The sequence below is a fragment of the Bos indicus x Bos taurus genome, chromosome 4 (genome assembly GCF_003369695.1).
Source record: "Bos indicus x Bos taurus breed Angus x Brahman F1 hybrid chromosome 4, Bos_hybrid_MaternalHap_v2.0, whole genome shotgun sequence".
NCBI lineage: Eukaryota > Metazoa > Chordata > Mammalia > Artiodactyla > Bovidae > Bos > Bos indicus x Bos taurus.
Window position 1 is genome coordinate 94,934,674 of NC_040079.1, and position 26,218 is coordinate 94,960,891.

A 26,218-nucleotide genomic window follows, 5' to 3' on the forward strand; every position below is an offset into this window, starting at 1 on the left:
GCTCTTTCTCTCTCTTTCCTGTCTGCATTATGGAATTGTGAATTAATTAGTTGGTGTTTTAAGCTGCTAAATTTTTGACCACTCATTGTACAATAGCAGACTAATAAAAACAATAAAAATTAATAACGCGTGAGTCAAATGAGAAATCACAGTGGAAATTAGAAGTGTATACATTTAGAAAAATGAAAATGAAATAATTTAAACAACTGAAAAATATCACAAAGCTTAATGTATATAATTAAGCTGTTAGAGGCAGCAGCAGCAGAGGAAAATTTACAGCCTCAAGTTTTGGTCCTTGAACAACATGGGGGCTGGAACCTAACCTTACACACAGTGTAAAATTTGTGGATAACTTTACAGTTGACCTTCTGTGTCTGAGGTTCTGCCTCCTTAGATTTAACCAGTCACAGTTGTGTAGTACTGTAGAATGTATATATGGAAAGACTCCATCTGTAAGTGGATTCTCACAGTTTAAACTTGTATTGTTCAAGGGCTGACTGTATTAGAAAAAAAGGAAAAGCAGAGAGCCCACTATTTAAGTGTCTTTTGTAAGACATTACAACAGTGAATTAAACCCAGAGATAGTGGAATGAAGAAGATACTGAAGAAAATAGTAAGGATTCATGAGTTAGAAAATAAGCCTAAGATAGAGTCAATAAAACTTTCTTTTGAAAATGTTAATAAACTTGATAAAACCTTGGCAAAATTCAACATAAAAAATATTGAAGGCTCAAGTAATTATCATCAGAAATGAAAAGAGAGCATTGGTGTAACTCAGACATTGCAGTGAGATGTTGTAAATCACTTTGTTGGTCATCTTAAAGTGAAAGTGTTAGTTGCTCAGTCATGTTTGACTCTTTGCGACCCCATGGACTGTGGCCTCCCAGGCTCCTTTGTCCATGGAATTCTCCAGGCAAGATTATTGGAGTGAATAGCCGTTCCTTTCTTCAAGGGATCTTCTGGACCCTGGACTCGAACCTGGGTTTTCCATATTGCAGACAGATTCTTTACTGTCTGAGTCACCAGGGAAGCCCTATAATGAACTACTGTAGCCTGGGTAGATTAAACAACAGTGTATTTCTCACAGTTCTGGAAGCTGGGAAGTCCAAGATCAAGGTGCCAGGAGATTTATTTCCCAGATAAGGGCTCTCGTCTGGGCTTGCAGAATCCTTACATGGATGAGAGAGGAAAATCTGGTGTCTTTTTCTCTTTTTATGAGGACACTAATCTCATCATGTGGAGAAGGCAATGGCACCCCACTCCAGTACTCTTGCCTGGAAAATCCCATTGACGGAGGAGCCTGGTGGGCTGCAGTCCATGGGGTTGCTAAGAGTCGGACACGACTGAGCGACTTCACTTTCACTTTTCACTTTCATGCACTGGAGAAGGAAATGGCAGTGCACTCTGGTGTTCTTGCCTGGAGAATCCTGGGGACGGGGGCCCTGGTGGGCTGCTGTCTATGGGGTCGCACAGAGTCGGACACGACTGAAGTGACTTAGCAGCAGCAACAGCAGCAATCTCATCATGGGGACTTCACTCTCATAATTTTATCTAAACCTATTTACCTCCCACAGACCCTGCCTCTTAATACTATCACATTGGGGGTTAAAGCTTCAATATGAGTTTTGGAGGGAACACAAACATTCAGTCTACAGCTTTATGCTAAATGACTTAAATTTAGATCAAATGAACACACATTCATAAGCAAATACAACTAGGAAAAGTCTATCCATTTAAGACATAAATCTAACTGAAAATGCTACTACAAAATTAGTTGGCTTTTACCAGTGAATTTTACAAAACCATTAAAAAGAAGAAATAATGTCAATTTATGTCAAACAATGTCAATTTCATGGTGACTGCAGCCATGAAATTAAAAGGCACTTACTCCTTGGAAGAAAAGTTATGACCAACCTAGATAGCATATTAAAAAGCAGACATTACTTTGCCAGTAAAGGTCTGTCTAGTCAAGGCTATGGTTTTTCTGGTAGTCATGTATGGATGTGAGAGTTGGACTATAAAGAAAGCTGAGCGCCAAAGAATTGACGCTTTTGAACTGTGGTGGAGAAGACTCTTGAGAGTCCCTTGGACTGCAAGGAGATCCAACAAGTCCATCCTAAATGAAATCAGTCCTGAATATTCAACTGAAGGACTGATGCTGAAGCTGAGACTCCAATACTTTGGCCAGCTGATGAGAAGAACTAACTCATTTGAAAAGACCTGATGCTGGGAAAGATTGAAGGCAGGAGGAGAAAAGGACAACAGAGGACGAGAGGGTTGGATGGCATCACTGACTCAATGGACATGAGTTTGAGTAAACTCCAGGAGTTGGTGATGGACAGGGAGTCCTGGCGTGCTGCAGTCCCTGGGGTCACAAAGTTGGACACGACTGAGCGACTGAACTGAAAGGCTGTTGCTGAACAATGAAAAGATCAGGAAAAGATGCTGGGATTCTTGGCCTCCGGAGGAGAAGAATTCAATCTGGGGCCTGAGATGAGGCTTGATTGCTCAGAGCTTTTGTGTAATAAAGTTTTATTAAAGTATAAAGGAGATAGAGAAAGCTTCTGACATAGACATCAGAAGAGGGTAGAAAGAGTACCCACTTGCTAGTGTTAGCAATGGAATTATATACTCTCCAATGAATCCAAAGAATGTCTGGAGGTTGTAAAGACCTCACCAGACCTACTCCCATAATTTACATTTTAAGATAACAGGATTAGCCAAGTTTAATCCAGAGACTGTCTTCAGGCAGGATACATTATCCTAAGGAATGTAGAGGAAAAAAAAGAGTTTGTCCTTTCTTCCTCCTTGAGAATTCCAGACCCCTCTCTCCTTGGGGACCCCTAGACTTCTTATCAACCTGCCTAGGTAGTTCTGCCTCAGAACTGAACTGAACACATTTTTCCAGAAAGTAGAGAAAGAGAGAACAATTTTCCAATTCATCCTATGAAGGCAGTGTAAATGTTTAGTAAAAATCTGACAATGACCTTCGAAGAAAAAAATTACAGGATAATTTTTATCATAAACATAGAAGCAATATTCCAAAGATTGCATTATCAGATTAAAATATTATGAATTAGAAAAAAGGAGATAAAATTTTATTCACAATTGACATGTTTTTATATGTAAAAAATTGGAAATAAGTTGTAAACTCTTAGAATTTATAAGTGAATTTAGCACAGTTACTGAATACAAAAACTGTATAAAAATCTTAATGTATTTTTGTGTATCAACAAAGAGAAAATGTAATAAAATATTATTTGCAATAGCATCAACAAAGTTGTTTAGATATGTAGCAAAAATTACTAAAGGACTCTCTACTGGAGTTTATAAAGCTTTGAGAAAAATTTAGGAAGATATTAATAAATAGAGAAATATATCATATTTATAATTGAAAACCTTGATATTTTAAAGTTGTCATTTTTGTCTAAAAAGCAGGTGATTTTGAGCAAGTTTATTGTAAAATTTATTGCAAAGATTCACCACCTCCCCCCCCCCCAAAAAAAGCTTTCTTTTTAGAACAGCTGACACATGGCATAAAATTAATATCATAGATTTTGAATTACTCCATTTTATTTATGCAGTTGATCTTTGGGCAGCATGGGTATTAGAGGCACTGACCCTCCACAAAACTGAAAATCCACTTGTGGTTTACAGTTGATCCTCCTTGTCTGTTGGTTCAACAAACTGTGGATTGTATAGCACTGAACTAAGAACTATACTATTTCCTGTTGAAGAACTGTGTATAAGTGGATCCTTTGCAGATAAAACCCATGTTCAAGGGCCAACTGTACTTCATTTTTGAAGGGAGATAATGTCAATTTTAATTTATTGTTGATTTACACTTGATAGAGCTCAGAATTCGGTAAAGGATATGTGATGCAACAAAGAAGGGATATCTGCATATGTTGTGTTTTGTTTTAAAAAGTGTTGTTTATGCATTATTTTATAAATTAGTAAGAATTATTGTGGTGCCATCATATTCATTGTATATGTAGTGAGTTACTTGATGCTTACACATTAGATTTTTTATTATAATTTTTTGGTATGTGAGAGAAACATTTGGAATAGTAATCAGACTTTTCCTAGGATGTTATAAATTCCAAATATTTCTCCAAATATTTGAGAGAATATAACACATATTTGAATTAACTTGGTTTTCAAAAGCTATTGCTTGTATTATAGTTACAAGCAATAACTATAACCTTCTGATCTAAAGCTTTCAGGACACTCAAGTGTTCAGGACATTACGATCTGGCTTCACAGTGTTCATTGCTGAATCATTCCATGTTTTTTTGAGTGCTTATTGTATCTTATCAAAATCTTGTATCTTATCACAGAAACTTCATGCTTATAATCTTTCTACCCCCAAAACATTAAGTTTTTTAAAAAAATCTTGTTTCTCTTCATAGCTTTCAAAGCCCCTTGCTTCCACTAAACAAGGCTTACTCATCTTTCAAGAGTGAACCCCTAGCTCATGTTAGTATAAAGAATTATATAATATTGTCAACCAGTTTATCTTTCTAATCACAGTGATGCTCCATAGTACTTACTATTTTGACCATTCATTTATGTTCTTAATTATATTTAATTAGGCTCCTTTCCGGAGTCCAGCTCCAGCAGCCAGCAAATCAGCCTGAAGGGGTGAGCGGTGTTGGCGGACAATGATGTAGCCTCTGACTCATGGTACAGAACTACATGTTTATTTCAAGCTTCAGATTTTCTTTTATACTTTGACAAAAGAATTAGGTCAGAGGTTTGACATTTTTAGTTTTCTCCACCCAGATTTATTGTCTCCAGAAATCATTGTTGTCCTACAAACAGAGTTCCTGCTTCAGCGATTCTCTCAGAATCCGCTTTACTATCTATTATCTACTTTCCCTTATGTGTCCTATACTTAACTTGTGATTACATTGTAACTCATGCTACATTCCTCAGTTTATTTCTTATCTTTCTAAATCCTGTTTTCCCCTAGCATCTTAAGATCACTCTCTCCTAAAAAGGGTTCTAGCTATTCTTAATTGCTCCTAAACCCTAAACTCAGCAACCTGTCCCATCACTTCATGGGAAATAGATGGGGAAACAGTGGAAACAGTATCAGACTTAATTTTTTTGGGCTCCAAAATCACTGCAGATGGTGACTGCAGCCATGATATTAAAAGACACTTACTCCTTGGAAGGAAAGTTATGACCAACCTAGATAGCATATTCAAAAGCAGAGACATTACTTTGCCAACAAAGGTTCGTCTAGTCAAGGCTATGGTTTTTCCTGTGGTCATGTATGGATGTGAGAGTTGGACTGTGAAGAAGGCTAAGCGCCAAAGAATGGATGCTTTTGAACTGTGGTGTTGGAGAAGACTCTTGAGAGTCCCTTGGACTGCAAGGAGATCCAACCAGTCCATTCTAAAAGAGATCAGCCCTGGGATTTCTTTGGAAGGAATGATGCTAAAGCTGAAACTCCAGTACTTTGGCCACCTCATGCGAAGAATTGACTCATTGGAAAAGACTGTGATGCTGTGAGGGATTGGGGGCAGGAGGAGAAGGGGACGACAGAGGATGAGATAGATGGCTGGATGGCATCACTGACTCTATGGACGTGAGTCTGGGTGAACTCCGGGAGTTGGTGATGGACAGGGAAGCCTGGCATGCGGCGATTCATGGGGTCGCAAAGAGTCAGACATGACTGAGTGACTGAACTGAACCGAAACTCGGCAAACTTCTTTTGCCATAAACATTCCCTCACAAACAGGTCTCAGAAAATAATCCTTCCCATGGCTTATCCTGGGACATTCTTTTTAAAGATCCTTGAACAAATGTCAATGGTTATTTTATAGATTATTTTCTGGGCACAACTGCAGAAGGCTTTGTGCTTTCTCATGCTTCTCTCAAGCACCTTAATATTCTTTCCAGCCAATTCAACCAAAGAAAGGAAAGTACAAGTCAGAATCACAAGGCCTAACTCCTTCATCCTGGGGCCATGCCTGCAAGATGAGGAGAAGGGGTTGGGGCCATGTCTCCATTTTGTCAGTAATGCCTAACATGGCTCCTGACAGCTCCTGTATTTAAAACTTTTTATTTTGTGTTGGGGTATAGCTGACTAACAATGTTGTGATTCAGATGAACAGTGAAGGGACTCGGCCATACATACAAAGTTATCCAATTCTCCGCCAAAGTGTACTCTCTTCCAGGCTGCCACATTACATTGAACACAGTTCCGTGTGCTATGCAGTAGGTCCTTGTTGGCAATCCATTTTAAATATAGCGGTGTGTATGTGTCCATCCCAGGCTCCCTAACTCTCCCTTCCCTCCATACCCCCAGCAACTGTAAATTTCTTCTGTAAGTCTGTTTTTGTTTTGTGAATAAGTTCATTTGTATCATTTTTTTTTAGATACCACATATAAGGGATGTCAAACAATATGTCTCCTTTTCTGACTTCCTTCACTCATTATGACAATCCACGGGTCTCTTCACCATTGCTGCAGATGGCTTTATTTCATTCTTCTTAATGGTTGCATAATATTCCATTGTATATATGTACCATATCTTCTTTATCCATTCGTCTGTTGATGGGTGTTTAGGTTGCTTCCATGTCTTGGCTCATGTAACTTAAAAGTATAGACATTTTCAACTTGGTTGGAGTCTTACTGATGGGTGAACACAGTCCTAAAAGGATAAAATGATTTTAAGATATTTATAATTATAGCAGGTCTATTTTCAGTATAGAAGTATCCTCTGAATCCATTTAAATTACTGTGCCTGTATTAGTGTTCTTGAATTTGTAGGATGTAAAAGAATGATTATAATTATAATTATTATAAGTAATTATTATAAGGTAGACAGCATGATAGAAAAAGCACAAGGTTTGGAAAGACCTGGGTTTAAGTATGTTGTGATGAATAAAAACAGGAATTATAATACTTAGCTAATAATCCATATTTATTTTGAGCCATTAAATGGGATAATGGCTGTGAAACATTAGAAACTTTCATAGGAAAATCCTTGATGTTCGGTTTATGTCAGATAACTCTTTTCATTTTAGGGCTGTATAATAGCTGTGTGTTTGTATGCTTAATTTCTTTGGATTTGATTCTTTTTCTTCTAATCATAACCCTGTGATCTTGGGCAAGTTACTTTGTTTCTCTGAAGTAAAGTTTCCTTAATCTGTTATGTAGATTCACAGTAATACTGTTTGCAGGATCATCATGAGAATTGATGTGAATATAGGGTATGACTCTTGGAACATATAATACTCTTGATAAGTGGGAAGTGGATAGTAATAGGAGCACCATTAACTGGTGACGTTATTTTAAATGGTTTGTCATTCTCAGCTTTGTTTGGACGAATCATTAACTATTGCTAGAACAGTGTTTATAGAAAGACTGTTATATGGAGTTACCAGTGTAAGAAGCAGCTGGGTCAAGTGTTAAACCTACTTTGATTTGGGACTCCTATTTAAAATTAGGTTTTTTAAAAAAGTCCTTGACATAATACCATGAAATATTTTCTTAAATTTGTAGTAGTAAAGCCTTTTCTTAGTATTTTATATCTGCTATAAAGGAGGACTGTGTATATTTTGTGAGAGTGTATCCAAGGTTTACCAAGGTGACTATCTCTATGTCATACAGCTTATGATTTTAAATTATATAATTTCAAGCCTTCCACATTTGGAGAATATCTAATTTTGGCTATTTTAATGTGCAATAATAGTTAAAGAGGCAGGAATTTAATTGAATTGACTGAACCTAAAGGAATGGCAAGGAAAATGCTGTGTGTCATCAAGGTACCAGATGGCACAGTGAACTGTATGCAGGAGCTATCTGATGGCCTAAAGAGAGGATCTGCTTGAGAGAAGGGATTCTATCAGATCCTGGGAGATTCCTTGTAAATGCAGAAGGATTGAAGTCGAGCAAAATAGCTGTCACCTCCAATTACTCTCTTCAGATGTTTCTGAAGATCTCTTATTTCTGTTGCTTACATGATGTCCCAGTTATCCACCCACAAAATGTTAAATACATAGATTTACTGACTTGGTTGGTTAATGAGTCAAGAATAGGTCACCTCACTTGGCCCAAAGCCCACAACCCCGTATTCAGTACTTATGAATAGCAGGTAAGTATAGGTTTCAGTGTACTAGGACTTTGTTTCATAATCTTTTTGAAGCTTAAAATTTTATTTATTTTTTATTTCAGAAAGAATTTCACAAAAAGTTTGTGTAGTTATGGACACAAAAGAAGATGAAGAACATGTAGGTCATTGTCTTGAAGAAATGCTAAAAACTGAATTAAATGTAAGTATTCAAAGATCCAGTTTGATAAATGATATTAGATTGCCACATACTTTATTTGTACAAAGATGGCTTCTTTTGGAAGGCATAAAAATGCTTTCAAGCTAATTTTCTTATTTCACCTCAACAAAATTTTTTGTTTTTCCTACACTTTTGACTTGAAATACAGTCCATTCCTTTCATCTACTCTCTTCTGGTCTTCCTCCCTAACTTCATCCTCTGAGCTCTATTTCTCCTTTAAAATTTAGAGCCAGTGTGACTGCTTTAGAACCCACCCTGCCCCGGTACACTTGGGCCCTGTGAGCTGGACACTTGTCTTGAGAGCCACAGTGTCTAGTGCATTCTACATACTTGACTAAAATTCATTGAAAACAAGAAGAAAATAGACTGAGAGAAAAAAGAGACAGACACATTTGCAAAAGATAGGATAATTGTGATACTGAAGAGGTGAATGTGTATTTCTTGCTGCCACCTCCTTTTTCTGAACTGGTCAATGTCCAAGTTAACCTCATATTTAATATTAGGGTTAGGAAATGCAGAAGTAGTAGTGGGTGAGAGGACGTGTATAGAAATGATGTACTACTTTTATCCATAAGGACATCCATTATTTTTATGATCATCTTGTGTTTTGAAACGTTTCTCTTGCCAAACTGATTTGTATTAAGTTTTCCACAGTTTTCTTGTTTTCATTAAACTGTGTAATTGCCCAGGTTTATGGTCAATGTATGAGGACTTTTTAACAACATACATAATTCTAGTTGAAAGTAAATGGAACAAGTTTATTTTAGTAGGCTAGTTTTATCATGGTAACAGTACAGAGAACAGGCTCTGATATCAGGCTGCTGGTGCTCAGATGACTGTTGTATTGCCTAATTTTCTACCTTAAATTGAAAATGCTAATGATATCTTCATTGTAAAGTTGTTGGGGCAGTTGAACTTTAAAATTGTATTTTAATGCACTTAGAAAAGCATCTGCCATATCATAAGTTTTCAATGAATAGGGACTAAAATAGACTTAACAATGATGAGTTAAGATGAAGGTGTGACAATATTAAGTAGTAAATCCTTGTTTTTGTCACGTCACTAAGTCCTGTCTCACTCTTTGAGACCTCGTGGATTGCAGCATGCCAGGGCTCCCTGTCCCTCACTATATCCCAGAGTTTGCCCAATTTCATGTTCATTGACTACATGTCCAAGTAGTAAATACTACTAGTTTCCAAATTTCAGTCCTGTATTAAATCCATGAACTGCTAAATGCATAAATTCCTGAAATGTGTAAACATTTAGTGAATCATCTGGGATAATTTCTAGAATGTCAGTTTTTAACAAGGTCCCCTTGGTGGTTTTGATGGCAGTCAGTGCTAAATTCTACCAGCAGCATTTGGAGCAACAATCTAAAGCTGAAAAGAAATGGCAGCTATCTCAGCTGTCTCTTGAGTTTGAAGGTTATATACTACATTCTTCTTTTCCATGTTGCTTCTATGTGTAGACTTTAGGTATTCTACTTCTGTTGCTGGAAATTTTAGCACCTTGTTCTTTGTTTTGTGTCTTGAATTTACTGCTAAGAATCTGTTTCTAAATTCTGTGCCCTAATTCCATTGCTGTATCCTGGGGGATATTTAAGTGTAGATAATTTCCCATTGTCTGACCTCCTGAGGCAATAGTTCGGACACTGGCAACGTTTTGCCTGAAAAATAGTCTTCTACTCTTGGATAATTTCATTCATGCTCTACCCACTCAGTGCAGAAACCAATAGGATGGGACCCTGGAAGACTGTGACTGGAACTTTGGCTATCAACCCTTGGTTTAGAAAGCTGGGTTCTAAAAATGGGTTCAACACTCTTGTTGAGCACCCAACTGTTGGATCCTTTGTGACTTATCCCTTGATCTTCTCAGTGTTAGATACTACAAAGAGTCCTTTTTGTTAAAAATTGTTGTGGTAGTCTCTTTTTGTTCCTGCTTTTCCTGTATATGTTTGGTAATTATTGACCTAAAACAGACTGCCATATCTTTATTCAGCAAAGATAGGTTTCTTTGGGGGTAAGCAGAGAAGTGAAATTTGTGGTCTGCAACCTTGACAAGCCACATGTAAGTACCCCCATAGCAAGGGAAGAACACTTTTGTAGAAGGGAAAAGGAAGTTGGGAGGGCTAGAGTGAACAGACAGACCATGGTTTTCCATGTGCTGAGTCCTCTCTAGGAAAGATGAGTGTTTGCTCTTGTAGAACAGACTGTAGTAGCAGGTTGTGAGATCTCTCGCTTCTGGTCTCCCAGCTCTGTTTTAACAGAAATTTCTGTTTATTCATTGTTTTTTGTTTTGTTGTTTTAATTTTTATTGGTGTATAGTTGATTTACAATGTTGTGTTTCTGCTGTACAGCAAAGTGGATCAGTTATACATATATGTATATACACTCTTTCCAAGATTCTTTTCTCATATAAGTCATTACAGATTATTGAGTAGAGTTCCTTATGCTGTACGGTAGGTTCTTATTAGTTATCTGTTTTATTTAGAGTGGGGCTTCCCATGTAGCTCAGTCTGTAAAGCATCTGCCTGCAGTGCGAAAGAGACCTGGGTTCAATCCTGGGTCAGGAAGTTCCCCTGGAGAAGGAAATAGCAACCCACTCCAGTATTTTCGCTTGGAGAATCCCATGGACAGAGGAGCGTGGCAGGCTACAGTTCATGGGATCGCACGAGTTGGACATGACTTAGCGCCTTTTTTTTTAATAATAGTGTGTATAGTCAATTCCAATATCCCAATTTATCTGCACCCCTCTTTCCCCTCTGGTAACCATGAGTTTGTTTTCTACATCTTTGACTCATTTCTATTTTGTTAAGATCATTTGTAGCATTTTTTTTTTTTAGATTCTGCATATAAGTTATATCATATGATACTTGTCTTTATCTGACTTACTTCACTCAGTGTAACAATCTCTAGATCCATCCAGATTGTTGCAAATGGCATTATTTTATTATTTATAGCTGAGTAATATTGTTTTCTGTATGTACTGCATCTTTTTTATCCATTCTTCCTTCAGTGGACATTTAGGTTTCTCTCATGCCCTGGCTTGGAGAAGGAAATGGCAACCCACTCCAGTGTTCTTGCCTGGAGAATCCCATGGACGGAGAAGCCTGGTAGGCTGCAGTCCATGGGGTCGCACAGAGTCGGACACGACTGAAGCGACTTGGCGGCAGCAGCATGCCCTGGCTATTGTATATAGTGCTGCAGTGAACATTGGGGTCCATTATCTTTTTGAATCATTGTTTAAATAATGATATGACATGAAATTTAGGTATATACACAGTGGTGTATAACTGGCACCGTGTGATGTTTTCCCCCATCACCCTAGCTTCTCACATCCTATCCTCAGTTCCAGTGTCTGTTATTTTCAGTGCTCTTCATCTGTCTGCCTGTTGGGTCTCATGTGGATATGAGTTGCCATCATCCTAACTGTGCTGAAAAATAAATACTAAGGCTATTTCTTAACTTCTGGCTGCAATGTTTTATCTTCCTTTACTTTTGCTCAATTACTCTCAACGCACATATTAAAATTTCATGGAAAACTCAAAGCCTGCTATCTTCTCTCTTTCAGCTACCTTTTGTTTCATACATTTCTTTACTTGGATACCATGATCTTTCACTTTAGTGGATCATGGCTCTTTTATCAGTATCTCTAATTCTCTTGTCCTTCTATTAAGACCTGTTTTGTAAAACCTTGTTCATGTTGTCAATTTAACTTTTCACTTCTCTGAGCCTATATTTCATCTTAATACTGCTGGAGAAAATTACACAGAAGTGCAGATTATTGTCATTTAAAAATAATGGTTTTCATTCTGCAGTGAGCACTGAATATTGTAAAGTAAGCGTACCATGATTCCATCGTCAGCTCCCTGTTCTCCTCAGTGGATATTTTAACCTTCTTCCTCTCTCCTTAAATGTCTAACCCAGGTTTCTTAATGTCGGCACTATCAGCATTTTGGACTATATATTGTGAGGAACTTTCCTGTACCTTGTACAGTTTAGCAGCATACCCGTCTTCTACCCACTAGATGACAGTATTATACCCCCTGGCTGTAGCAAGCAAAATGTTCCCAGACATTGCTAAAGGTTGCCTGGAGGAGGGCAAAATCACTCTCCAGTTGAGAATCACTGGTCTAACCCAACCATTAGTACCTCCACTCTTAGATATGATCTTGTCTGTAGCTTCAGAGTGTAATTACATGTTCAAATATGAGAACATTCTTATCTTCCAAGCACCCGATCTTTCAAGAATCTTGCTTCTGTAGCCATCTTTTCATTAAAACTATTTCCTCTCCTGAGCTTTGATTTTGCTTTTCTCTTCTCCCTGCCCCATTGATACATGTTCCTTCCATTAAAACAAAAACAAAGAAATAGTTCTAAATGCAAGATTACCCTGTAGTAATCTTGCATAATCTTAGGATTATTTATCTTCTTGTTCCTCAGTCATTACACCCTGGCTTCTACGCCAACCGTCCACGGGAACTGCTCTCAGTGAGGTCCTTAGGGACCGACTGTTCTGTGGGAAATCCATAAGATCCCTATTGGCTCTTACCTTATCTATTGTACCCCTTGACTCTCTTGTATGATACTCTTTTTCCTAGAAGGAATCTTATGCAGTGGATTCTGTAACATCTTGTCTTTCTTATTAACCTTTTTCATTTTTTGTTTCTTCTTCCAAGTTTCCTTTGCAGGATTCGAGATTCTATTGATGATTTTTAGATTTTTGTACATAGATAAGTGTATTTCTTTTTTTTAAAAAAAAGTTGATGGCTTCATGTATCTATTATTTGCTAGGGACACAAAATATTCTCTAGCCCTGAGTTTAACCACTTTCCTGAATGTCAGATCTGTATATTCAATCAGAAGTCGTTTAAAAATAGATGATATTTCACATTCACAGATTCTTTTTCCAGCCAATCTTCCATCTGCTGGGGGTATCAGTTTCTGAAAATGTGTATCATTTACTTAGTTACCTAAACATTGTGTAAGGTATGACTCATTCTCTATCTCACTCATGAAGCAAATCAGGTTCCAAAGCACTTGAATTCTGCCTCTCATTATCCTTCCTGTGTTCCTTTGCTCTTGATTACCACGGCCACTGTGCTATGCACCATGGCTCTTGTCCAGATTATTGTAACAGTCTGTTAACTCCCCACCAGCCTTCAGTTTATTCTTCTCATATTTATTCTTTATGGGGCTGTTTGAATGATGATTATAAACTATTTATCTTATGATATTATCCCCCAGTCAAATCTGTTTCTTGGTTTTCCATTGCTTCTAAAGTAGTAAGAAAATTCCTTGGTATGTCTCATAAGATCTCTCACATCTTACTAGTACTACTAATAAAAATAACAAAAACGGCAATAATAACAGCCAGCAATTTTCAGCACTTATTTTGTGTTAGGTGCCATAGCTTTAAATGCCCTTAACAACCTTTTGAAATGTGTACTGTTATCCTTATTTTCCAGAATAAAGAACTGGGACATAGAGGGGATGTTTAAATGGTTCTCGTTAACATTGCTCTGAAGGGGCAGCACAGGTACACGGACGTGAACTTGGACTCGGGTAACACCAAGTCTATCTTAACTGGTACCCTGGCCAAAGAGCCCTGCACTCTATAACCGTGCCCTCTTCAGACCAGCTTTACTTTCTGTAGTTTCTCAAATGCGATAGTACTTTCTGCCTCATGGCCTTCACCCATGATGTCATTTCCCCCAGGAAGCTTTTCCTGCTTGTTTTTCTCTGAATTCTGGTTTATGTATCCTTCTCTTTTGTTCTGTGGAGGCTCTACAGCCCCATGTGACATCTTCCCAAATCATGATGCAGTCTTGTAAAAGATGTACATTTATAGAATGTTGAATAGATAAATGGTCATAACTTCTTATTACTAAGCTGAACATTGTCTTACATATTGTACCATGTTTGCTGCATAAGAAGTTACCCCAAAATGTAGTGACCTTAATTAACAAACATTTACTCTGTCACAGTTTCTGTGGGTCAGAAATCTAGGCACAGTTTAGCCAGGTTCCTTTGACTCAAGGTCTTTCATCTGATTTCAGTCAAGCTGTCTGACCTCTGTAGACTGTCCTCTGCAGTCGAATCTGAAGACTTGATGTGGAAGTGGATTCTGCTCTCACACCTATCTGGTTATTAGTAGGTCTCAATCACTTGCATATGGGCTTCTCCACAGGGCTGCCTCACCACATGACACTCAGGATTGAAGGCACAGTGCGTTTGTAATTTAATCTTAGAAGTGACACTCCATTGTGTCTTTGGTATTCTGTTGATTTGAAATCAAGTCCGTATGTCCAGCCCACACTGGAGAGGAGGGAATCCTACAAGATTGTGCATATTGGGAAGTGTGGATATCATTGTGGGGTGTGTATTAGAGACTGATTATCACAAACTTATTATCTCAAAATAAATCTCTTACTAAGTTGCAAAAAAGAAAATGCCCACTAGTATTGCCATCCTCCTTATCTGTGGCCTGTGAGGCAGACTATATATAGACCTGTGTCTCCTCTGAACATTGGAAATTTGCTTTATTGTACCTAACATTTCCTCACTGGGAACATTAGCCATCTCAACTCTAACTCCCTAGTCAAATAAGTGTGCTGCTGCTGCTAAGTCGCTTCATTCGTGTCCAACTCTGTGCGTCCCCATAGACGGCAGCCCACCAGGCTTCCCCCTCCCTGGGATTCTCCAGGCAAGAACACTGGAGTGGGTTGCCAGGTGCAATCTATTAATATATGGAATCTAGTCTTTAGTACTTAAGTCTACAGAAATTCTGTATAAAAATTGCAGAGTTGATCACGAAATGCTGAATAGTTTTGGAATCAGTGCCAGACAAGGAACACCAACTAGCCAGTACTAATGGCCTGAGGGCATACTCTCTCCAAGGAATGAATATAATCTCCTGAATTAAATGTCTGTCCAATGTAAGCCAGCCTAACAAATTTTCAGATTCCAACCAAGAAAAAAATTAAAGACTAATTTGTTCATATTTTATGATGATCAGTCCATAGTATAGCCCTAAAACCTGTTGTATAATCTGATGAAACATACCGAGTATAGACTGAATTTCAGAAGAAATGAGCCTAATGAAGATATAGCTTGTAAAGTGGAAGTTCGTGTGTCCTGTTAACTGACTCAGGCAGTCTTGGTTGACCTTAAGATGTCATTCCTTTCTGCTAAATCTGCCCTGGCTCCTAAATTTGCCTAAAAACTATTAAACCCCACAAGGACTATATCAGAATGTTTTCTGTTATAAGCAGTCATGCCACTAACAATTATTGAGTGCCCTTCATGTTCTAGAGAGAATAATATGTACCTTAATCCTTTAAAATAAACCTATGACCTTCCTTCTCATTTTACAAATAAAAATGGGGAGATCTATGGCTTAATACTTTGTCATAAGATTATGTAACTCATTGACTGTAGGTGCTGCTTGATTCATTATGATTTATACTACTGAATATTTTTCTAAGAAAAGATGAAAGAAAAGAATTTTAAGTTTGACAGAAGGCTTATACTTAAGGTCAGAAAGAAGTCTCCTTGGGAAAGTAATTAGCAATTTTCTGTCATTTTTCTCTCCCTTTATAAGGACACATTTACCTTATAGCATTTTCAGCCCATAACTTACAGATGCAAAATGCCACATATTCTAATATTTTTACCCCCAGAGCTTTTGTCTGATTTTGAAAAGAACATATATAAAGGGTGAAGTCACACTACTGAAATCCAGGCATCTGTAGGGTAGATCCGTGTAGGTGTGGAGTCGCTCAGTGCACAATGGAAGATTGTTTTATTGGCACGAAAAGAAAGAAAATTTCCTCATGAAACTAAAGGAAGAGATTGGGTATGCTTATTATAATTATCCATGCTAGATTGTGAGCCATACTTCAGTGTATTGAATATCTCAACTCAAATGTAATGATACACGCCAAACACATGGAAGAGGTAGCTAAAAGGTGAAATAAAGAATTAACTGAATAGAGAACCCTTCTTCCACCCTCCATTCATGTGCACATTTCACTGTAAGTAAAATTTCAAGTCTTCATTATCAGGCTTGATTCCTTTAAGGAGACTAAAGTATTTCACAGAACCAAGCTACTTCAGAGACAGAGATGTCCAGAAGATACATCAGGGCAGTAGACAGTAATGGAAGAGACTTTTCCCCTTCTTCCCAACTCTTATTGAAAAATAATTCATGCTATATACCGTGCTGAGAATAGTAAGGAATTTATAAGTAGGAAAGTTAGTCTTTGATTAGTTCCTTAGTTCATGAATGTCTTTACCAAATATTAAATGCCTATCAAGATTTAATTGCTGGGGCTGGGGTGGGAAGGAGACTCAAGAAAGTGGGGATATATGTATACTCATAGCTGATTTATGCTGTTGTACAGCAAAAACCAGCACAGCATTGTAAAGCAATTATCCTCCAATTAAAAATAAGAAAAATGAAAAAAAAGATTAAGCACTGGATTTAGGCAGTTGAACTAAGCAAGTATAGTTTCCTGTTCTCAAGGGGCATACTGTACAGTTGGGGATAAAACAGTAAACAAATACATAAACAATTACAAATTGTGATAACTATGCTAAGGAAAAACTAAACTGTCCTTAATGTAAAAGAGCCCTGGACAGTGATTTAAATTGCGAGTAGAGAGCAGTAAATGAGAATCTCTTGGCAGATGTGGCATTCATTTAAGGCTAGACTGGTAATGAGGCTTCCCTGGTGGCTCAGATGGTAAAGAATCTGCCTTTAAGAGAGACTGGGAGACCTGGGTCGGGAAGATCCCCTGGAGAAGGACATGGCAACCCACTCCAGTATTCTTGCCTGGAGAATCCCATGGACAGAGTAGCCTGGCGGGCTGCAGTCCATGGGGTCTCAGAGAGTCAGACATGACTGAGTGACTAACACACGGACTGTGGTAAGCAGGAGTTAGCTATTTAAAGAGAAATACAGAAGGGACAACATGTGAAAACCCTCAAAGAGTTCCGTTCACGGGCTCCGAAATAAGACTTGTATGACTGGAGTGGAGGTGGACTGGTGGGAGGTGAGGGCAAGAGACTAGGACGGGTCTAAATGGCGTCTTGTAGGTTTCGTTAGATGACTGTGACGGCTACCAACTCCACTGCTACTGTGACCACTACCATTGCTTATATTTTGTGTTTAAAGCAAAATGAAGTGGTGGAAGACTTCAGCTGAAAATGCCATGATCCAGATTAACTAGACTGTTGGCTGTTGCTCCTTAAAAGTAAAATTCTATAGAAAAAGGAAGCATTTAATGTTTTTATATATCACAGTACCCCTAAAATCACAAGTGTTTTCAACTCAATTTTTGTTCCTATAATAAAAGAAAAGCACCTCCCGAAGAATGCTGATCTATAATCTGAACAAACAAGGACCATAGAGGCTTTTTTGTATTTCGCTTATCCACCCCTACCTGTTTCCTGGAGCATATAATTTAATTATTGTTTAATGTAACCACAAATGACAAACAGGATATAACTGAAAATTATTTGTTTTCCTGGGTGAAAGGCATGCTTTGGTTTTATTGAGGCTGTCTGGGGTACTTAGTTTATTTTTCCTAATGCCTTCAGGGTTTTGTCCAGTGTATGGATCTGTGCCTTTTCTTATAGACCTAACTGAATTCAGAGTATTAGGGTTAGGGTCAAACAAACATCCAAAACAGCAAATGAAGTAAGAAAAAAAGCAGAAATTAAAGAAATAGAACAAGCTCAGTTATCTTAGAGTTTTAAGACCTGTTCAAAATAGGGCTGAAAGTGAAAAGTGTTAAGTTACTCAGTCATGTTCAACTCTTTGTGACCCTGTGGATTGTAGCTCCCCAGGCTCCCCTGTCCATGGGATTCTCCAGGCAAGAATATTGGAGTAGGTTGTCATGCCCGTCTCCAAAGGATCTTCCCAACCCAGGGATCGAATTCAGGTCTCCCAGGTCTCTCTTGAAGGCAGATTCTTTACTGTCTGAGCCACCAGGGAAGCCTCACAGATTATTTCTTGCTTATTTTAATACATAACGTAGTTTTAAACAATGTTTAAAATAGCGATTTTTCATTTTTTTGAAGCTGAATGCTGTACAGTATAATAGTAAAATAACACTGTGAACACGATTTCTTGGACCTCTGACTCTAAACAATGCCAACACAGTTAATTCAGTTAGAGTATGTGGTTTTGGTGTTTGTTCAAGGCTATAGAAATTAGCTGAAGGCCATCCAACAAAATCCGTTTAGTTTGTTTGGGATGTTAGCCAGCTTTTCTGATCAGTTTTCCAGAGGTAGAAAGGTCCAAAGTTACAGGACCACCTAGTTGCTTGGGATGGTATTAATTATGTTCATGCTCTATTTAATAAAATTAACAGTTTATAATTATATGGATTGTCAAAGTTTTAGAATATGGTTATTAATGAGAGAGTAAGGATAATCGTCCCTAAATGGCACTTTGTCTACTTTTTCTTTGTGTACTTAACATGTCTTCACCTTTTGTATCTGTGTATATTTTTGAAACATAGGGACATATTGAAACATTATTTTCCCTAAAGAAACCAGATGGTTAATTTGTAAAAATGATAATCCTTGTCTGGTTAGTCATGAAGTCATTGCACACAAGTTCTAGTTATGTTATGCTAAGTTGAAAACAAACAAGTTGAGAGAATAGCCATTAGTCTAACTTTGGGCATATATTTGTAAAAATCAAGTCTCCTCTTATAATTCAGGAAATTGATTTTACACACATGGTAAACATGTTTAGAGAGAAAATTTTTATAAAAAGCTGAAAAAAATTGTTCTTTGGCATGTAGATTATAGTTTTTAACCCTCAACTGTTGATTTTCATGAATATGTATACACTACTTTTTTCATGCTGTTTAAACTGAGATAGAATTTTAGAGCTTAGTCACTGATTTCATTTCATTTTATTGATTTCTTTTTGGTTCTGAATAGAGGATAAGTAATATTTTTAAGTAATCATTTTATACTTATTAATGTTTCCCAGAATTATTGAGTTGGGCGATGTGTTTCAACTGTTTGCATGAAGCATGACTATACTTAGTAACACCATAAAGTAGATTATTCTGTCCTTCTGGTGACTTTAAGAATGTAACAGCTCTGAGGTTTTTGTTGTGTTAGGGAAACTGAACCAAATGTACTCCTTTGAACTTGTGGTCAGAATAAATTATCCATGGTATTTTGGTACCTGAGAACTTGTTTTCAAAGCCTTATACATAGTTGTCTGCTTAGGTTAAAAATCTCTCTTTCTTCTCATTCGCTCAGTGACTGTTCACTGCAAGTGAGTCACAGTCTATACATTTTAACCTGTTATTTCAGACTTCTCACAGTTGGTACTGAATCTTTCGGGCTTCCCTGGTGACTCACTGGTAGAGAATCCACCTCCCAATGCAGGAGACACGGGTTCTATCCCTAGGTTGGGAAGATCCCCTGGAGAAAGAAATGGCAGCCCACTCCAGTATCCTTGCCTGGAATATCCCATAGACAGAGGAGCCTGGTGGGTTACAGTCCATGGGGTTGCAAAGAGTTGGACATGACTGAGCATGCACGCACATGTATAAGTCAGTCCCAAACTCCCTCCCCCTCTTCCTCTTGGTAGCCCTAAGATTGTGTTCTGCATCTGTGACTCTACTTCCATTTTGTAGACGAGTTTATTTGTATACTTTTTTTTTTTTTAGATTCCACATATAATAAGTGATATCACATAGATCTTATCTAATCATTTTGAACACACTTGCTATATTTGTGGTGTGTTATTTTAAACACCTGTCTGATAAAATACATTTTTTAAAGCACAATTTTAATATTCTCTTGTTTCCAAGTAACTCTACTTAAGTCTTCAAGTTGTTAGAGTGTTATTTCTTTTAATGTCAGCTACTGATTGAAGATTGAAAACCAGAACTATCCATCTAATCCAGGATACTGCAGTTGCTATGTTATTAAAATTTTGGTACAGATAATTCTTTGTTCTTGGGGCTGGCCTGTGTGTGCATTGTAGAATATGTAATAGCATCCCTGTCTTAGGCTTCCCTGGTGGCTCAGTGATTTAAAAAAAAAAAAAAAATCCACCTGCCAATGTAGGATATGCAGGTTCGATCCCTGGGTCAGGAAGATCCCCTGGAGAAGGGAATGGCTACCCACTCCAGTATTCTTGCCTGGGAAATCCCCTGGACAGAGGAGACTGGTGGACTAGAATCCACAGGGTCTCAAAGAGTCGGGCACGACTGAGCACAGGAACGTCCTCTGCTAACTGGCACAGGTATTACTTTCCCATCCAATTCTGACAACTGACAGTGTCTCCTGATGTTGCTGGGCTGCCTCTGAGGACAGTTCCCCACATTTAAGAGCTGCTAATGTAAACTGTTTTGTTTCATACACACTGACATTTTATAATTACTTGGGGATAAAGCCATATATGTGTGTGGCTTTTTATATATAATTTCTAATGAATGCATAGCTAATATAATAAACTGTAACCTTTAGACTATTTATATCATTTATAAAACTGAAAGCAGTGTTTTGTATGGATTCTATTAATTTCAAATTAATGACATTTTGACTAGAACATAATTGTACATATTTAATTAGTGCATGGTTATATGGAAACTAGGTGCTAATGTTACTCTGTATATATCTGAGCAGTGTCTGTGTTACTTAGAGTCAAAATTTTATAAGTATAAATTTTATTATGCTGTAAATTTGGTAAGGATTTGAGGGAAAATACAGTTGAAATAATGAATTCTTTCATTTTTGTTACTTAGTTTGCCATACTGATTTAATAAAAGACATAGGTAATTTATTTTAGATGCTTAAGAAACACAATACCTTCAGTTGAGTCAAGGTTACTCTCTGTTGGTTAGATGAAAGTAATGAAGGCACATTCCTTGGTGAATTTTTCTACTGAGAATGAGACAGGACTTTCAGATTATATAACCGCTCATTTCTTCAGTGTGATCCTTGAACCAGGTATAGCAACATTGCCTGATAGCTTGTTAGGAATGCAGATTCTTAGCTCCCATTCCACATCTGCTGCTGCTGCTGAGTTGCTTCAGTCGTGTCCGATTCTGTGCGACCCCATAGACGGCAGCGCACCAGGCTCCCCTGTCCCTGGGATTTTCTAGGCAAGAATACTCTAGTGGGTTGCCATTTCCTTCTCCAATACATGAAAGGAATCAAAATCTGTATTTTTAATGAGATTCCCAGAATTCCTTATGCAGATCAAACTTGGAGAAGCACAGGTCTTAACTTCATTTCGGTTAATTTTATTTTCCCAGCATGGTCTCCTTGACGATAGAAACTGTCTGGTCTGTTGGTATGGTTTCAACGTTCAGAGTCCTTAATACTTATCGGTTGAATGAATGAAACTCTAACCTGTGCTAATCCAATAGATAGGGTACCCTACTTTTTGTGACTTGAACAAAATTTTAAATTAGGACAGATTAGATTTGTTTATGTCAGCTTGCCAATTCTCAGCTTGCAAATGTTTTATATATTACTAAGAAACGTTAAGTGAAGTGAAAGTCACTCAGTTGTGTCAGACTCTTTGCGACCCCATAGGCTGCAGTCCATGGAATTCCCCAGGCCAGAATACTGAAGTGGGTAGCCTTTCCCTTCTCCAGGGGATCTTCCCAACCCAGAGATCAAACCCAGGTCTCCCGCATTGCAGGAAGATTCTTTACCAGCGGAGCCACAAGGGAAGCCTAAGAAATGTAGGGTGGTCATATTATCGTGCATACTTTTGAAAACATATCATCCTTTATCATATACAAAATGGATAATATTTATAAAATATGCCTGCCAAATATGATTTGTGTGAACTAGTGCCTACATACTACAGATTTTCCCATTAGTTATATATAGTGTAACATTCTGTAGTAAAACTCGGTGGAAAGATAAGCTTGAGCAGATTTGGTGGCTTTGCCTTTTTCCTGGAACCTTTCTATCTTTGAATGTATAATCTGAATGATAAAATGGGAGTCGTGAATTCTTTGTGATAGTTCTCAAGTTTGTTAGGATTAGGACCTGTATCTTCAATTCCACAATTTTTGTGGTTTTGCATCAGAAAATAACTGACCTCCAAGGGAAGTTTTAACACTGAAACACAGGGACATGTAAAGGAAGACTTTCATTAAGGTGGTCAGGTCAGATCAGATCAGATCAGATCAGTCGCTCAGTCGTGTACGACTCTTTGCGACCCCATGAATCGCAGCACGCCAGGCCTCCCTGTCCATCACCAACTCCCGGAGTTCACTCAGACTCACGTCCATTGAGTCAGTGATGCCATCCAGCCATCTCATCCTCTGTTGTCCCCTTCTCCTCTTGCCCCCAATCCCTCCCAGCATCAGAGTCTTTTCCAATGAGTCAACTCTCCACATGAGGTGGCCAAAGGACTGGACTTTCAGCTTTAGCATCATTCCTTGCAAAGAAATCCCAGGGCTGATCTCCTTCAGAATGGACTGGATGGATCTCCTTGCAGTCCAAGGGACTCTCAAGAGTTTTCTCCAACACCACAGTTCAAAAGCATCAATTCTTCGGCGCTCAGCCTTCTTCACAGTCCAACTCTCACATCCATACATGACCACAGGAAAAACCATAGCCTGGACTAGACAAACCTTTGTTGACAAAGTAATGTCTCTGCTTTTGAATATGCTATCTAGGTTGGTCATAACTTTCCTCCCAAGGAGTAAGCGTCTTTTAATTTCATGGCTGCAGTCACCATCTGTAGTGATTTTGGAGCCCAGAAAAATAAAGTCTGACACTGTTTCCACTGTTTCCCCATCTATCTCCCATGAAGTGATGGGACTGGATGCCATGATCTTCATTCTCTGAATGTTGAGCTTTAAGCCAACTTTTTCACTCTCCTCTTTCACTTTCATCAAGAGGCTTTTAGTTCCTCTTCACTTTCTGCCATAAGGGTGATGTCATCTGCATATCTGAGGTTATTGAGATTTCTCCCGGCAATCTTGATTCCAGCTTGTGTTTCTTCCAGTCCAGCATTTCTCATGATGTACTCTGCATATAAGTTAAATAAGCAGGGTGACAATATACAGCCTTGACGTACTCCTTTTCCTATTTGGAACCAGTCTGTTGTTCCATGTCCAGTTCTAACTGTTGCTTCCTGACCTGCATACAGATTTCTCAAGAGGCAGGTCAGGTGGTCTGATATTCCCATCTCTTTCAGAGTTTTCCACAGTTGATTGTGATCCACACAGTCAAAGGCTTTGTTATAGTCAATAAAGCAGAAATAGATGTTTTTCTGGAACTCTCTTGCTTTTTCCATGATCCAGTGGATGTTGGCAATTAGATCTCTGGTTCCTCTGCCTTTTCTAAAACCAGCTTGAACATCAGGAAGTTCACGGTTCCCATATTGCTGAAGCCTGGCTTGGAGAATTTTGAGCATGATTTACTAGCGTGTGAGATGAGTGCAATTGTGTGGTAGTTTGAGCATTCTTTGGCATTGCCTTTCTTTGGGATTGGAATGAAAACTGACCTTTTCCAGTCCTGTGGCCACTGCTGAGTTTTCCAAATTTGCTGACATACTGAGTGCAGCACTTTCACAGCATCATCTTTCAGGTTTTGAAATAGCTCAACTGGAATTCTGTCACCTCCACTAGCTTTGTTCATAGTGAAGCTTTCTAAGGCCCACTTGACTTCACATTCCAGGATGTCTGGCTCTAGGTCAGTGATCACACCATCGTGATTATCTGGGTCATGAAGATTTTTTTGTACAGTTCTTCTGTGTATTCTTGCCATCTCTTCTTAATATCTTCTGCTTCTATTAGGTCCATACCATTTCTGTCCTTTATTGAGCCCATCTTTGCATGAAATGTTCCTTTGGTATCTCTGATTTTCTTGAAGAGATCTCTAGTCTTTCCCATTCTGTTGTTTTCCTGTCTTTCTTTGCATTGATCGCAAATCAAATCCCTTATGGTTATACAGTGGAAGTGAGAAAGAGAGTCAAGGGATTAGATCTGATAGCTTGAAGACCTATGGACAGAGGTTCATGATATTGTACAGGAGGCAGGGATCAAGACCATCCCCAAGAAAAAGAAATGTAAAAAGGCAAACAGTTGTCTGAGGAGGCCTTACAAAAATAGCTGTGAAAAGAAGGGAAGCAAAAGGCAAAGGAGAAAATGAAAGATATACTCATGTGGATGCAGAGTTCCAAAGAATAGCAAGGAGAGATAAGAAAGCCTTCCTCAGTGATCAGTGCAAAGAAATAGAGGAAAACAATAGAATGGGAAAGACTAGAGATCTCTTCAAGAAAATTAGAGATACCAAGGGAATATTCCATGTAAAGATGGGAAAAATAAAGGACAGAAATGGTATGGACCTAACAGAAGCACAAGATATTAAGAAGAGGTGGCAAGAATACACAGAAGAACCGTACAAAAAAGATCTTCATGACCCAGATAATCATGATAGTATGATCACTTACCTAGAGCCAGATATCCTGGAATGTGAAGTCAAGTGGGCCTTAGGAAGCATCACTGTGAACAAAGCTAGTGGAGGTTATGGGATTACAGTTGAGCTATTCCATTTGAGCTATTTCAAATCCTGAAAGATGATGCTGTGAAAGTGCTCCACTCAATATGCCAGCAAATTTGGAAAACTCATCAGTGGCCACAGGACTGGAAAAGGTCAGTTTTCATTCCAATCCCAAAGAAAGGCAATGCCAAAAAATGTTGAAACTACTGCACAACTGCACTGATCTCACACGCTAGTAAGGTAGTGCTCAAAATTCTCCAAGCCAGGCTTCAATAGTACATGAACCATGAACTTCCAGATGTTCAAGCTGGTTTTAGAAAAGGCAGAGGAACCAGAGATCAAATTGCCAACATCCTCTGGATCATTGAAAAAGCAAGAGAGTTCCAGAAAAACATCTACTTCTGTTTTATTGACTATGCCAAAGCCTTTGACTGTGTGGATCACAAGAAACTGGGAAACTCTTAAAGAAATGGGAATATCAGACCACCTGACCTGCCACCTGAAAAATCTGTATGCAGCTCAGGAAGCAACAGTTAGAACTGGACATGGAACAACAGACTGGTTCCAAATCAGGAAAGGAGTATGTCAAGGCTGTATATTGTCACTCTGCTTATTTAACTTATAAACAGAGTACATCATGAGAAACACTGGGCTGGAAGAAGCACAGGCTGGAATCAAGATTTCCAGGAGAAATATCAATAACCTCAGATATGCAGATGACACCACCCTTATGCCAGAAAGCGAAGAAGAACTAAAGAGCCTCTTGATGAAAGTGAAAGAGGAGAATGAAAAAGTTGGCTTAAAGCTCAACCTTCAGAAAACTAAGATCATGGCATCCGGTCCCATCACTTCATGGCAAATAGATGGGGAGACGCTGGAAACAGTGGCAGACTTTATTTTCTTGGGTTCCAAAATCACTGCAGATGGTGACTGCAGCCATGAAATTAAAAGACACTTGCTCCTTGGCAGAAAAGTTATGACCAACTTAGATTGCATATTAAAAAACAGAGATTCTCCTTTGCAACAAAGATCCGTATAGTCAAAGCTATGGTTTTTCCAGTAGTCATGTATGGATGTGAGAGTTGGACTATAAAGAAAACTGAGAGTCAAAGAATTGATGCTTTTGAACTGTGGTGTTGGAGAAGACTCTTGAGAGTCCCTTGGACTGCAAGGAGATCCAATCAGTCCATCCTAAAGGAAATCAGTCCTGAATATTCATTGGAAGGACTGATGCTGAAGCTGAAAGTCCAGTGCCACCTGATGAGAACTGACTCATTTGAAAAGACCCTGATGCTGGAAAAGATTAAAGGTGGAAGCAGAAGGGGACCATAGAGGATGAGATGGTTGGATGTCATCACCGACTCAATGGAGATGAGTTTGAATAAAACCGGGAGTTGGTGA

General features: G+C 38.4%; 1 protein-coding gene across 6 annotated transcripts in view; it reads left to right on the forward strand.

The window, feature by feature from the left end:
* The window catches only part of ISPD (isoprenoid synthase domain containing), a 373,438-nt gene that overhangs the window by 151,328 nt on the left and 195,892 nt on the right, over positions 1-26,218 (forward strand). For all 6 annotated transcript variants that reach the window (XM_027540014.1, XM_027540018.1, XM_027540013.1 and 3 more), the window contains exon 6: positions 8,191-8,288. In XM_027540014.1, the coding sequence (XP_027395815.1) occupies positions 8,191-8,288 (98 nt within the window). The remainder of the gene's footprint in view (positions 1-8,190; positions 8,289-26,218) is intronic.